Consider the following 13120-nt stretch of genomic DNA (forward strand, 5'->3'; position numbering starts at 1 on the left):
TTATCTTCAGTCTCACTAATTCTGACTTCTACTGCCTCAATTCTGCTCCTGTGACTTTCTACTGAGTTGTCTAATTCTGAAAGTTTATTGTTAATCTTCTGGATTTTTGATTGCTGTCTTTCTATGATTCTCGAAGCCTATTAAATTTGTCATTATGCTCTTGAATAACTTTTTAAGTTCTGCTACTGCTTTGTCTGTGTCTTTGGCATTCTCTGTGTTTTGACAAATTTCCTTTCTAATTTCTTGAGGAGTTCTGTATATTAATCTTTTGTATTCTGCCTCTAGTAATACCAAGAAATTCTCTTCCTCCAGGAAATTTATTGATTCTTTATTTTGGGAGCTTGCTGAAGCCATTATGGACTGCCTTTTAATGTGATTTGATATTGACTGTTGTCTCTGAGCCATCAATAAGTTAGTATAATTTTATTTTATATTTGTTTAGTGTGTCCCAGCTTCTTGTTTTGTTTTGATATGCCCAAAAAGGCTGCTCGTGTGCGCTAGTTTGATTATTGGCACCTTTGAAGCTCTAACGTCCTGTCACCAGGTAGTTAGGTCTGTAACTAAGTATGTGTGCCCAGGAGTCCGTTAAATTTTCCTATATAGATTCAGCTCAGGTATCCAGGCAGTCGGTCACCAAGTGTGTGGTGCAGGGTCCCACCTACAGTCTTAGAGAAACATGAGTGATTGGTGTAGGCACAGGTATCTGGCTGCAGTAGGGGGTCACGCCCTGAGCAAGGTGGGCTGACGGCTGCCCCTGAGTGTCTGAAAGGAAAGCATATCCCTGTTCCCTAGAACAAGTAGGTAGGTGAGTTTTGCAGCTGGACTGTGAGCACCCTACTCTGTTGGCTGTAAGGACTGGGGGGCACCACTTATTCTTGGACTCCTGTAGCAAGTGGCTAGGTGCCGTGGGTGGAGCCCGCAGTCCTCAAGCCCCTGATGTGGACAGGTAAGGCACCTGGTTAAAGGGCAGAGCAATGTCAAGTGTCACAAATCTGCCACTTCACATCTGAAACAGCTGACGTTAGACTTGTGGTGTTTACCCTGTTGTACTGTGGTAGTGAGGGCTTACACTGTTGAGGCGGGTCCACACAAGTCTATACACGGGTAGAAGGCAGTCAAAGTCTGCGGACCCCTTATGCCTGTGCCTAGGCAAGGGAGCTGTGCCAACCCTGAGTTCCTGGCTTAGGGGAGCTGGTAGCTTATTTTTTCCCTGTTTGTTAATTTGTTCCCTCTCCAAGGCCAGGAGAATGGGTCAGGGCACCTTATGGGATCTACTTCTGGCCCAGGGGACTCATAAATAGCTGAAGCTGGCCAGACCCGGTGCAGAGCGGGGAGGGAGAAGGTAAATGGGACAGTGGTATTTCCCAAAGGGTTTTTTTTTTTTTAAATCCCCGCTAAAGGCCACATGCATGTATTTATCTTTAGCCACTTGGGTGCTGCTTTTCACTGGTTCAGAGTGTCCAAGCAGAATCTCTGCTGCCAGATCTCTCTCGATGTGGAAACTGCCTCCCGAGTGAGCAAGCAGAGCTGTGTGCCCACCTCTCTGCACAACTGGAGCCGATCTGGGTGAAGGGCTGCGGCTCCCGCTGGGTCAGGTCAGGCAACTCCTTGCTGCTTCCGAACCGCCTCTCTCTCTCCCGCCACTCAGTCTGATTCCTCAACTTTGCCTTGTTCAGGGCTCCTATATATTCATATACAATTAAATCACTTGTTTTTTCAAGTTTTTGTTGTAAGAGGGACATAGGAAGCCATCTGACTACTCCACCATCTTGGCCCCGCCTCTGTCATAAACTTTTAAACAATTATTGCTCAGCCCACTGGATTCATTTTTACTATTATATCTGGTAACTGGGCTTCTGTTATTCTTTTCCTGCTGGAAACTGGGATGAGTCATTTTGTTTTCTAACGATCGACCTGCTGCCTCAAGCATAACCATGTCTTCTGATGGAAACTCTGGGCCTCATTTGGCTGCTGGAATAAAGGGCTCGTGTTTCAGGGTGTTTCTCAGAGAACACCTTGGCTTCTGGGAAGTCTGCTGTCCGGTCTGGTTGGCAAATGATGCTGTAATGGAAAGGTCTGGATGAAGGTTCTTCCCTGTGCGTGCGCTGTGTGAGTGTGTGATGCCAAGCCTGTGGGAGCTCAGCAGCAGGGACACTGTGGTGGGGGTGGGGAGGTAGTAAGGGGTTTGCAAGGCTCCCTGATTTGTGTGTTCCTGGAGCTTGGTGGGAGCCCAGTATAGTGCAAACATTTAACCTGTTCTGCTGCTATCCCAGAGGCTGGCGGTTCAAGCCCACCAAGAGGCACCTCGGAAAAAAGTCATGGCAATCTACTTCTGAAAAATCAGCCATTTAAAACCCTACAGGGAGCTCAGAGAATAAAATAACTAGGAATAAATTTAACCAGGGATGTGAAACACTTAAACAACGAAAATTATAAAACACTGCTGAAAGAGATTAAAGAAGACTTAAATGAATGGAAGATGTTCCATGTTCATGGATTGAAAGACTTAATATTGTTAAGATGGCAATACTACCCAAAGTGATCTAAATATTCAGTGTAATCCTGATCAAAATTCCAGCAGCCTTCTGAACAGAAATGGAAACACCAATCCTCAACTTTATATGGAATGGCAAGAGGCCTCAAACAGCTAAAGCAAAGAGAAAGAGCAAAGTAGGAGGACTCACACTTTCTGATTTTAAAACATATTACACTGCTACAGTAATCAAAACAGCCTGGTACTGGTATAACAATAGACACTTAGACCAATGGAATAGAATTAAAGAGTCCAGAAATAAACCCACATATTTATGGTCAACTGATTTTTGACAAGGGTGCTAAGTCCATTCAATGGGGGAAAAAAGAGTCTCTTCAATAAATGGCGCTGGGAGAATTGGATTTCCACATGCAGAAAAATGAAACAGGATCCATGCCTCACACCATACACAAAAACAAATCCAAAATGGATTAAAGACCTAAATGTGAAAACTAAAACCATAAAATTCTTAGAAAAAAAAATGCAGGGGCAGTGCTGTTGGGCCTAGATTTTAGCAGTGGATTATCTAATATAATAACAAAAGCACAAACAGCAAAAGACAAAATAAATAAATGGGACCTCATAAAAATTAAAACTTTTGTTCATCATCAAAAGACTTTACCAAAAAAGTGAAAAGACAAGCCACCAACTGGGATAATATCTTTGGAAACCAAGTATCCGACAAGAATCTAATAACAAAAATATATATAAAACTTCAACAGCTTAACAACAAAAAGACAAATAACCCAGTCATAAAATGAGCAAAGGACCTGAATAGACATTTCACTAAAGAGGACATTCAAATGGCCGCCAAACACATGACAAGATGCTCAACATGATTAGCCATCAGAGAGACGCACATCAAAACCACAGGGAGATACCATTTCACTCCCGCTAGCATGGCTCGGAGTTGGAATCGGCTCAATGGCGAAGTTTTTTTGGTTTAGGATTGCTAAGATAAACAACCTAGAAGATAGCAAATGTTGGTAAGGATGTGGGGAAATTGGAACCCTTATGCATTGCTGGTGGGAATGCATAATGGCACAGCCGTTATGGAAAACAGTGTAGCAGTTCTTCAAAATACTAAAAATAGAACTGTTATAGGACCCAGCAATTCCACTCCTAGGTATATACCCAGAAGACTTGAAAACAAAGACTCAGAGACTTGTACACCAGTGTTCACTGCAGCACTATTCACAATAGCCAAAAGGTGGAAATAAACTAAATGACCATCCACAGATGAATGGATAAACAAAACGTGGTGCATACATACAATGGAATACTACTCAACCAGTGGGAGAAATGAAGTCTGGATACATGCTACAATATGGATGGGGCTTGAAGACATTATACTGAGTGAAATAAGGCAATTACAAAAGGACAAACATTGTATGACCTCATTTATATAAAAAGACAAGAATAGGCAAATGGATAGACAACAAAGTTGGTGGTTACCAGGGCGAGAGGGGAAGGAGGTGTGTCCTTGTTTATGGAGTACTGAGTTTCGGTTTACAGAGATGGAAAAATCTTGTTAAGGGTAGGGTTGCACAGCTGTTTATCATTAAGTGCTGCCGATAAGTTGTACACCTGTAAAATGTTGAATTAGCAAAAGTTGTATGACAGGTATATTTAAAACAATGACCAAAAAAAAAAAAAAAGAGTAGCTGTTGCAGCTGCTTATATACAGCCGAATACCTCATGGGATTTGGTTCCCTGGTTTGGAGGTTTAGGGCCATGGTTTCATGGGACATCCCAGTTAATTGGCCTACTAATATGTTTAGTGCTTCTGTTCTACCTCCTAGTTCATTGCATAGTGCCCGGGTTCTTAAAAGCTTGCAAGCGGTCATCTAAGGCATAACAATTGGTCTCTAATTTCCTGGAGCAACAGAGGAAGAAGGAGAGTCAGGAACAGGAGGAGGATATGGAACGTGTGGCTAATTGCCTCCGTGAACAACTGCCTCTTTTGCCATGAGATCAGAAGAACTAGATGGTGCCCGGCTACCGTTACTGAACATTTTGATCAGAGATTCCACAGAAGACTCCTAATCAAAAGGGGGAAAATGAAGAACAGAATTTCAAATTCTCATGGAATCCAAAATTTCTGAAGCCATGGAGGCTTTGTAAACCCCTGAAACTGTTGCCCTGAGATAATCTTTATTGAAGTCTTCTTAAAACCAAAGAATAATTTAGCTTAACTAGTAAAGAATGTCTGCCTTGAGCACTGTACTCTTTTAAGATCTATCTATATGGGATCAAATGGACAGCAGCAGTTTAGAGATTAGATAGGAACCTTAGGGGCAGTGAGTTTAGGTTACAAGGGGAGGAACAACTCAGAAGAAGTGGATGAGAATGGTTGTACAACTCGAAGAATATAATCAATGTCACTAAATTGTACATGTAGAAACTGTTGAATTGGTATATATTCTGCTATGTATATTCTCAACAATAACAATGAAAATAAAATATATTATTTAAAAAAAAAACCTATTGAGCATAGTTCTACTGTGACACCCACGGTGTCGCCATGAGTCAGAGTCAACTGTACAGCAGCTGGATTTTTCTGGTGCTCAGCACGGTGCCAGAGCTTTTTGGGGGCAAGCCTCCTTCCTCTGCAGACCAGGGCCCCTGCACACAGTAGCTGCTTCATAAGGGCTCGCTAAACTGCTTGTTGAATGGAAGTCAGTCCTTATTGCCTGGCAACACTGAAGCCAAATCTGTATGCCTCAGACAAAGATTGGTGCCTGGGTAGGGAAATGGGGAGTCTGGGGGCTCTGAGTTGGGATGGTGATGGGTTTGGTGTCCGTGTGTCTTGGGTGGGAGCCAGTGCCACGAGGCAGCTTGGGCAGTGAGAAGACAGAGGGTCCGGAGCAACAGGCCGGGAGGGGAGGCAGCCTGCGGAAACGCCAGCCCACCTGGCTGAGGGCATGCGGAGCCTGGATAGCCCCGCTCTCCTTCCCTGGGCCTCGGGGGCCAGGAACCCTGTGGGAGACTCATGTTTAAAGTGTCTGCGTTTCTTCTTTACTGTCTGGCCCCTCACTCGGCTCAGGTAACTGTTGTGCTGGCCCCTGGCCCCAGAGAGGTTTCACAGCCCCCTCTGCATGTCTGTGGAAGCCACAGTGGGGCCCATCTTTGGAGTCAGGGCACCTGGTCCTACTCCCAGATCTGCCCACGGTTAGCTGTGTGGGATCCCTCTGTGCCTTGTTTTCCTCACCTGTAAAGTGGGGTAACAGTGGTCTCCACCTCATGGGAGGCTGTGACGATTAAATGAGTTAGCGTCTGTGAAGCACCTGGGACAGAGCTGGGCACGTTTTAGGTGATGTGTAAGGCTGGTTGTCCTTTCTCACGTCCTGAAGTGATCACCTGCCTCCCAGAGACACAGATTTGTCCACACTTCATGGTTTTCCTCCCACCCCTATCAGGTTCTGGCCGACAACAGTTACCTCTGGAAGGAGGAGGAAGTCTGGCGGTTGGAAATCTACCTCTCCCTGGGAATCCTGGCCCTCGGCATGCTGTCCCTGCTGGCTGTCACCTCGCTGCCATCCATCGCAAACTCACTCAGCTGGAGGGAGTTCAGCTTTGTTCAGGTAAAGCAGCCCTCGTGAGCAGCCGGCGAGGTCTGGTCCTGCCCCTTGGGCACATGCCCGGCCCTTGGTGAACGCTTCCGCTGTACCGATCTGTACAGCAGGACGGCGCATCAGACAGCAAGGCCTCCGCATCTGAGCCTCCTGATGAAGGAGCAGGCTGGGACAAGCTCATTCTCTTGATATCTGGGAAGCCTGATGCAGGTGTGCAAAACAGAGAATAGACCTGAACCCCGGATTGCACATTCACAGTATCTACGGTTCTTGAGCTTCCCAAACAAAAATCCATGATGTGCAGTCATTGGCCATATTGCGAGTCTCAGGGGGAGTCAGTGAGCGAGTGAGAGGCTGGCCAACCACCCAGCTCCCTCATTCAGCCTTGCTCTGTGCACCCCTTGGCCCCTTGAGTCAGGCAGGGTGGATGGGAGGTGAACATTCTGACCACCAGTTTACGGGGATGAAACCATACCCAGTAGGGCAGCATTTCCCAAAGGATGCCATCCCCATGAAAAATCCACAGGTCTGTGGTCAAATATATTTGAGAAATGATTTGCCTCCCCCTGAGAGATTCACAGAGTCCCTGGGTGAGCAAAGAGTTAACGCACTCGGCTGCTAACGAAAAGGTTGGAGGTTCGAGTCGACCCAGAGGCGCTGTGGAAGAAAGGCCTGGTGATCAACCTCCAAAAGATCAGCCACTGAAAACCTCACGGATCACAGTTTCACCCTGATACATATGAGGATGCTGAGTCGGAGTCGACTCGACTGTAGTGAGTTGAAGAGATTCACAGGGCACTTTGCCACACAAAGATCCGAGTAAAGTCTCCAGCAGACAAACGGTGTTAGCGAGACGTATGGAGCGTTAACGCTCACCCCGCTTTTCTTCCAGATAACAGCTGTCAGCACCCCACAGACCATACTTCGGGTAATGTTGCTAGTGGTGAAAGGTTCTTCTTGCATTTGTTCATTCAGCAAACATTCACTGAGCGCTTACTGCATGCCAGGCACTGTGCTGGGCCTGGGGTACAGTGGGAACCAGACAGACAGAGTCACGTTTCAACTTATAAGGAAACTGAGATGGGGCATGGCTTGTATTTCTGTGGCGTCTCCTGCTGTTCACACATTTACTCATCCTCACCGTGGACGGGAGCTGACTAATCCCGGGTTCTGGGTCCGCACTGCATCAGGGCAGAGAACAGCTGTACCATCCACCCGCATCGTCACAGAAGTCTGGAGAGCTTACTCTGTGCAGGGAGGGCAATTATGGGGCGCTCAGAGGGACGATGACAGTGATGATCCACATACATAATGACCACAATCACCGTTTCTGATTGGTGACACATAATGTGCCTTCCAACAGGAGTTTAAAGTTGTGACCTTTCAAAGAGAGTGTCTGTTTCTGAAACCGCCCGGCTCTGCTCACCGCAGAAGGTCCCTGGAGAAGAAACTCATTCGTGGGTCATGAAATCAATGTAGTGGGTCACAACCAACAGTGTTTAAATGAAACCGAAGGGAATACCAGAGAAAAGATGACAGTGCTCTGCATGTTCTGAGGACAGCTGTGTTTTTTCAGCTGGTCCACGGATTCCGTTGTTGATCTATACATATGTGGCACACCTGGTTGTGTCCCCTGGGCTGAGAGGGGGAGAAAGACAGCATTTATGTATCTGCTGCTGATCCTTGTGTGTCTCACAGCCGAACCTAGGATTTTCCTGTTTCTGCCTGGAATATCCTGGCGTGCATGATTTATCCGCAATTAAAGCGGACTGTGAGCTGCTCCTCTTCCCAGAAAGTTGCTCCCTTAAGCAGCGGTAGATTACACACCCAGCTCTGGCTGCTGGAGAAAGCCGGAGGATTTGGTTTCGTTAGCAGATGCTGCCTGGGACCTTAGCAGCCCGCTCTGCTTTACATACTGAGGAGTCAAAAGGGAAGCGTCAGAGTCCTAAGAGCAGGGGCAATGTGGGGCGGAGGGGGGTGGAAAGGCAGGATTGTGCTGTGGAAATCAAATGCCCACATTCCGTCCAGGAAAACAAAGTGCTCTGTCTCCTGACAGTGCTGATACGTCAGTGCCTGGGGTGCTCCAGCTCCAGCTCTGCTTCCCCAGGTCCCAGCTCTGACCGCAGGCACATCCCATCAACCCCCTGGGCCTCAGTGTGCACTCCCGCACAATGGAGCTACTGCCCTGCGGGGGACTTTGTGAATCACAGTGCGAGGTTGGGTGTGAAAGAAATATAAAAAGCCTTGTGTTAGTATTAGGGTGTCTGGCCACTTTTCCATTGTCCCTGAGTAAGCTACCCGTTTCTGAGGCCAGAGACTCCCAGCCTGGGCCACACAGTCCAGGTCAGTGTTTGCAGGCTAAAAACAAACTTGTTTCTGTTCCGTCTGTTTCGACTCGTGGAGACTCCGTGTGTGACAGAGTAGAACTGCTCTCTGGGGTCTTCTTGGCTGTCATCTCATGCGGAAGCAGATTGCCAGGCCTTTCTTCCACAGTGCCTACGGGTGGGTTCAAACCACCAACCTTTAGTCAGTTGTCAAGTGCAAACCACTCAGCCCGGAGGACCTAGAAACTCATTCCCAAACCCATTGCCATCGAGTCGATTCCAACCCTGTAGGACAGAGCAGAGCTGCCCCGTAGGGTTTCCAAGGCTGAAAACCTTTACGGAAGCAGATTGCCACATCTTTCTCCCTCAGAGTGGCTGGTGGATTTGAACTGCTGACCTTTCAGTTGGCAGCCGAGCGCTTAACCGCTGGGCCACCAGGGCTCCTAGAAACTCATTCGTGGGTCATGAAATCAATGTAGTGGGTCACAACCAACAGTGTTTAAGTGAAAGCGAAGGGAATACCAGAGAAAAGATGACAGTGCTCTGCGTGTTCTGAGGACAGCTGTGTTTTCTCAGCTGGTCCACGGATTCCGTTGTTGATCTATACACATGTGGCACACCTGGCTGTGTCCCCTGGGCAGTCACGTAAAATGTGATTCTCGCTGTGAGCCGCTGTCAGAAAAGGGGGAGGTCACAGAGCACTCTTGCAAAATGCAGATTCCCAGGCACCCCAGCCCTGCAGACTCAGATCTCTGAGGTGCCTGAAGTGTGTGTTTTCGCAAGCTCCCCGAGTGACTCTTTTGTGTGTGCGGTAAATACGTATGTAACAGATGGTTTGCCAATTCAGTGATGTTGGTTATGTTCAGCGTCTTCTTCAGCCATCACCACTGTCCATTTCCAAATTTTCCCATCACCCTTACAGACGCTCAGTGTCCCCTTTCCCTCCCTCCCACCTGCCCCTGTACCCACTAATGAATTTGGTCTCTGTCAATACTTGCCTAGCCTCGATAGCTCCCGTAAGTGGGACGAGACAGGATTTGTTCCCGGGGTGGCTCCTAGGTGCACAGGCTGCAGTGTGTGGAAGTCACGTGTAGATCCGCAGACCTGGGTTCCGTCCCAAGCCCACCACTCACCAGCCCTGAGCCGTGAGGCTTCTCCCCTCGGGGCTCCACTTGCCCACCTGCGTTGGTGTCTACCTCTCGTGCCCCTCGGGGGTTCCACCGAGTGTGTGTAAAAGAGCTCAGCCAGAGTGCTCCTTGGAAATGAGGATGGTGAGACTTCATCTCACAGACTGTGGACATGTTGTCAGGGGGGACCAGTCCCTGGAGAAGGACATCATGCTTGGTAAGGTAGAGGGTCAGCGAAAAAGAGGAAGACCCTCGACGAGATGGACTGACCCAGTGGCTGCAGTAATGGGCTCAAGCAGAACAACGATTGTGAGGATGGCGCAGGACCGGGCAGTACTTCATTCTCTTGTACCCGGGGTTGCAGGAGTTGGAGCCATCTCGACCGCATCTAACAACAACGTGTAAAATGCACAAAGCATGTGCGCGGTAATGGGTTTGCAATTTTCAAGGTCAGCTGCAACCTTCTGTGAAATCAGCACTGCCAGCAAGAAGTTAACCGGACCCCCTTTCCTTCCCTCGCCACCTAGAACCACAGCAGGCCCCCGGGCGCACAGATGCCGTGGGAAAGTGGGGACAGCCGTGGTTCTCAATGGGCCTGGTCCAACCCCTGGGGCTTCAATGATTCATTTACAGCCAAAAGCCATCGAAACAGCGTGTTGCTCCCACAAAGAGGTGATTTACCCTTTTTACCCCGGCGCTGTTTTCTAAGATTTTTATATTGTTTCTGTTTGTTTGGGTGTTTTGTTTGTTTTTAGCTGTGCTAAATGCTCCTAATTAAGCCGATGCAACATCCTTTGATTGCAAAACACCAGGCTGGTGCAGCTGACTTGGACGGAGAAATCAAGGATCAACGCCTAAGTTCTGTCCCGAAGCTAGAGAAACTTCCTGTGACCTTGCCTGCTCCAGCCACTCGCCTTAAATGATGACAGAGACCAGCGCTGACCCCAGCTTCATAAGCGATGCTCCACAGTGCCCTGGCGCCATAGTAATTGGCCATCGGCAGGGGTCACCCACGACCTGGCTGTTTTCTCTGTCGCTAACAAGCACCTGTGATAAAAATGGCCGTGGCTTGGGGGGTCATTAATTACCCCGTGACAATCCCTGCCCCCCTTTGGGTCTCCTTTGCCTGTTCTGAGATCTTTAAACTGTTCCCTAGGAGAGAGTTTAGGGAAGCAGACTAGCTGGAGTCATCCTGGCCCCCACTGGGACTGAAGAGTCAGAAGGCCCTTTGTTCACGCCCTCCCTGTGAACCATGAGCCTGGGGCTGGGCATTCCTACCTGCTGTCACCACGGGGTTTTGGATGGCAAAGGGACAGGATATGTGAGAGAAGGACCTCACTGCTGCTGGTGGGCCCAGGAGCAACGTTCCACCCTGTCCCTGTTCAGAACTCCACACGCCAGCCCAGTCCATCGTTCTCCAGATTAGGGCCTGGGGATGGTGGCCTAACACATGGGACCTACAGGGCGTATCACTGAGGCCCCACGAGCCTGGGTGGGCTTTTCTTACTGCTGCATCGTCTGAGAAAGCCCCCTGTCATGGATTGAATTGTGTCCCCAAAAAATGTCTATCAACTTGGCTAGGTCACAATTCCTAGTATTGTGTGATTGTGTAATCTGATGTGATTTCTTTGTGTTGTAAACTCTATCACTGTGATGAGGTTATACTGATGATGTGTACAAGATTGGATAGTGTGCGAAGCCAATCTCTTTTGAGATATAAAAGAGAGAAGTGAGCAGAGACACATGGGAACCTCATACCACCAAGAAAGCAGTGCCGGGAGCAGAGCGCGACCTTTGGACCTGAGGTTCCTGTGCTGAGATACTCCCAGACCAAAGGAAGACTGATGCGTACAAGGACCTTCCTCCAGAGCCAAGAGAGAAAGAAAGCCTCCTGGAGCTGATGCCCTGAATTTGGACTTGTTGCCTACTGGACTGTGAAAGAATAAACTTGTCCTTGTTAAAGCCATCCACTTGTGGTATTTCTGTTGGAGCAGCACTAGATGACTAAGACAGAATTTGGTACCGAGAGTGGGGTGCTGTTCTAACAGATACCTAATGTGGAAGTAGTTTCAAAACTGTGAATGGATAGAGGAGTGGCAGCGGGAGAGGACCAGCAGTGGCAGAGAAGGCGCAGCAACGGAGAACCAGCAGCAGCAGAACCAGGAGACCAGTGCGAGACAGCGCTGGAGCCAACCCACAGAGCAAGAGGTGAGTGCCTGTGTGCAGTAGGCTTCCTGGCAGAGTGGGGTGCCACCAGGCACTTATCAGTGGAGCTACAGAGCTTTGGAACACTTGCCCCAGCAGGGCAGGTGCAGGCATGAGGCCCGAGAGCTGAGAGGCCATAGGAAGCAGAAGCTGAAGAGACAAGGGTCACAAAAAGCTGAGCTGCCTCAGTCTCAAAAGGTATGGCCGTGACCTCAGGGGTTTCAAAGGGTGGAGCCATGGCCTCTGGTGCTTCAAAGGGTGGAGTCACCACTCAGATAGACTGAGAGAATGGTGCGCCTAAAGCCAAGGGAGCAGAGTTGCCGTCCCAGTGGGCCTGGAAGGCAGAGCTGAAGCCCAGGGCCGAGGGGCGTCCACTCAGAATCCGGAGACTGTGGCCAATACCTAGAGTCTGGAGGGCACGGCCATTGTGTAAATTGTCTCAGAGAACAGAGGATTATTTGCAAAGCCTTGAGGGCTAATGTAATGTGTTCCGCTGACTTGCTTGGTGCCTGTTATCCCTTCTTTCCCTCCAGTTTCTCCCATTTGTAATGGAAATGTCTAGCTTGGGCCTGTTCTGCCATTGTACCTTTGGAACCAGATAACTTGTATTCTAGATTTCACAGATGAAGAGGAATTTTTGGATTTTGGACTTGGAGTTAAGACTTTGGCTGTGATATGATGAGATGAATATGTTTTGCATGTTGCAAGGACATGAATTTTGGGGGGCCAAAGGGTGGAGTGTCGTGGAATGAATTGTGTCCCCCAGAAATATCTGTCAACTTGGCTAGGTCATGAGTCCCAGTACTGTATGATTGTGTAATCTGATGTGATTTCCTTATGTGGTGTAAACTCTATCACTATGATGAGGTTACATGTGATCTGATGTATTGTAAACTCTATCACTATGATGAGGTTATACTGATGAGGTCTACAAGATTGGATAGTGTCTTAAGCCAATCTTTTTGAGATATAAAAGAGAGAAGTAAGCAGAGACACATGGGAACCTCATACCACCAAGAAAGCAGTGCCAGGAGAAGAGTGTGTCCTTTGAACCTGAGGTTCCTGCACAGAGAAACTCCTAGTCCAGGGGAAGATTAATGACACGGACCTTCCTCCAGAGCCAACAGAGAAAGCGTTCCCCTGGAGCTGACGCCCTGAATTTGGACTCGTAGCCAAGTGGACTGTGAGAGAATAAATTTCTCTTTGCTGAAGCCATCCACTTGTGGTATTTCTGATATAGAAGCACTAGGTGACCGAGACACCATCCACGTGTGGTATTTCTGTTAGAGCAGCACTAGGTGACCGAGACGCCATCCACGTGTGGTATTTCTGTTAGAGCAGCACTAGGTGACCGAG

The 13120-nt window shown here is 48.3% G+C and overlaps 1 protein-coding gene across 1 annotated transcript in view; it reads left to right on the plus strand.

Moving 5' to 3' along the window:
* STEAP3 (STEAP3 metalloreductase) overlaps positions 1-13120 on the plus strand; it is a 35030-nt gene that overhangs the window by 15170 nt on the left and 6740 nt on the right. The window contains exon 3 of the mRNA XM_004389681.1: positions 5953-6117. Coding sequence (XP_004389738.1) covers positions 5953-6117 — 165 coding nt within the window. The remainder of the gene's footprint in view (positions 1-5952; positions 6118-13120) is intronic.

Source organism: Trichechus manatus, unplaced genomic scaffold (genome assembly GCF_000243295.1).
Source record: "Trichechus manatus latirostris isolate Lorelei unplaced genomic scaffold, TriManLat1.0 scaffold00255, whole genome shotgun sequence".
NCBI lineage: Eukaryota > Metazoa > Chordata > Mammalia > Sirenia > Trichechidae > Trichechus > Trichechus manatus.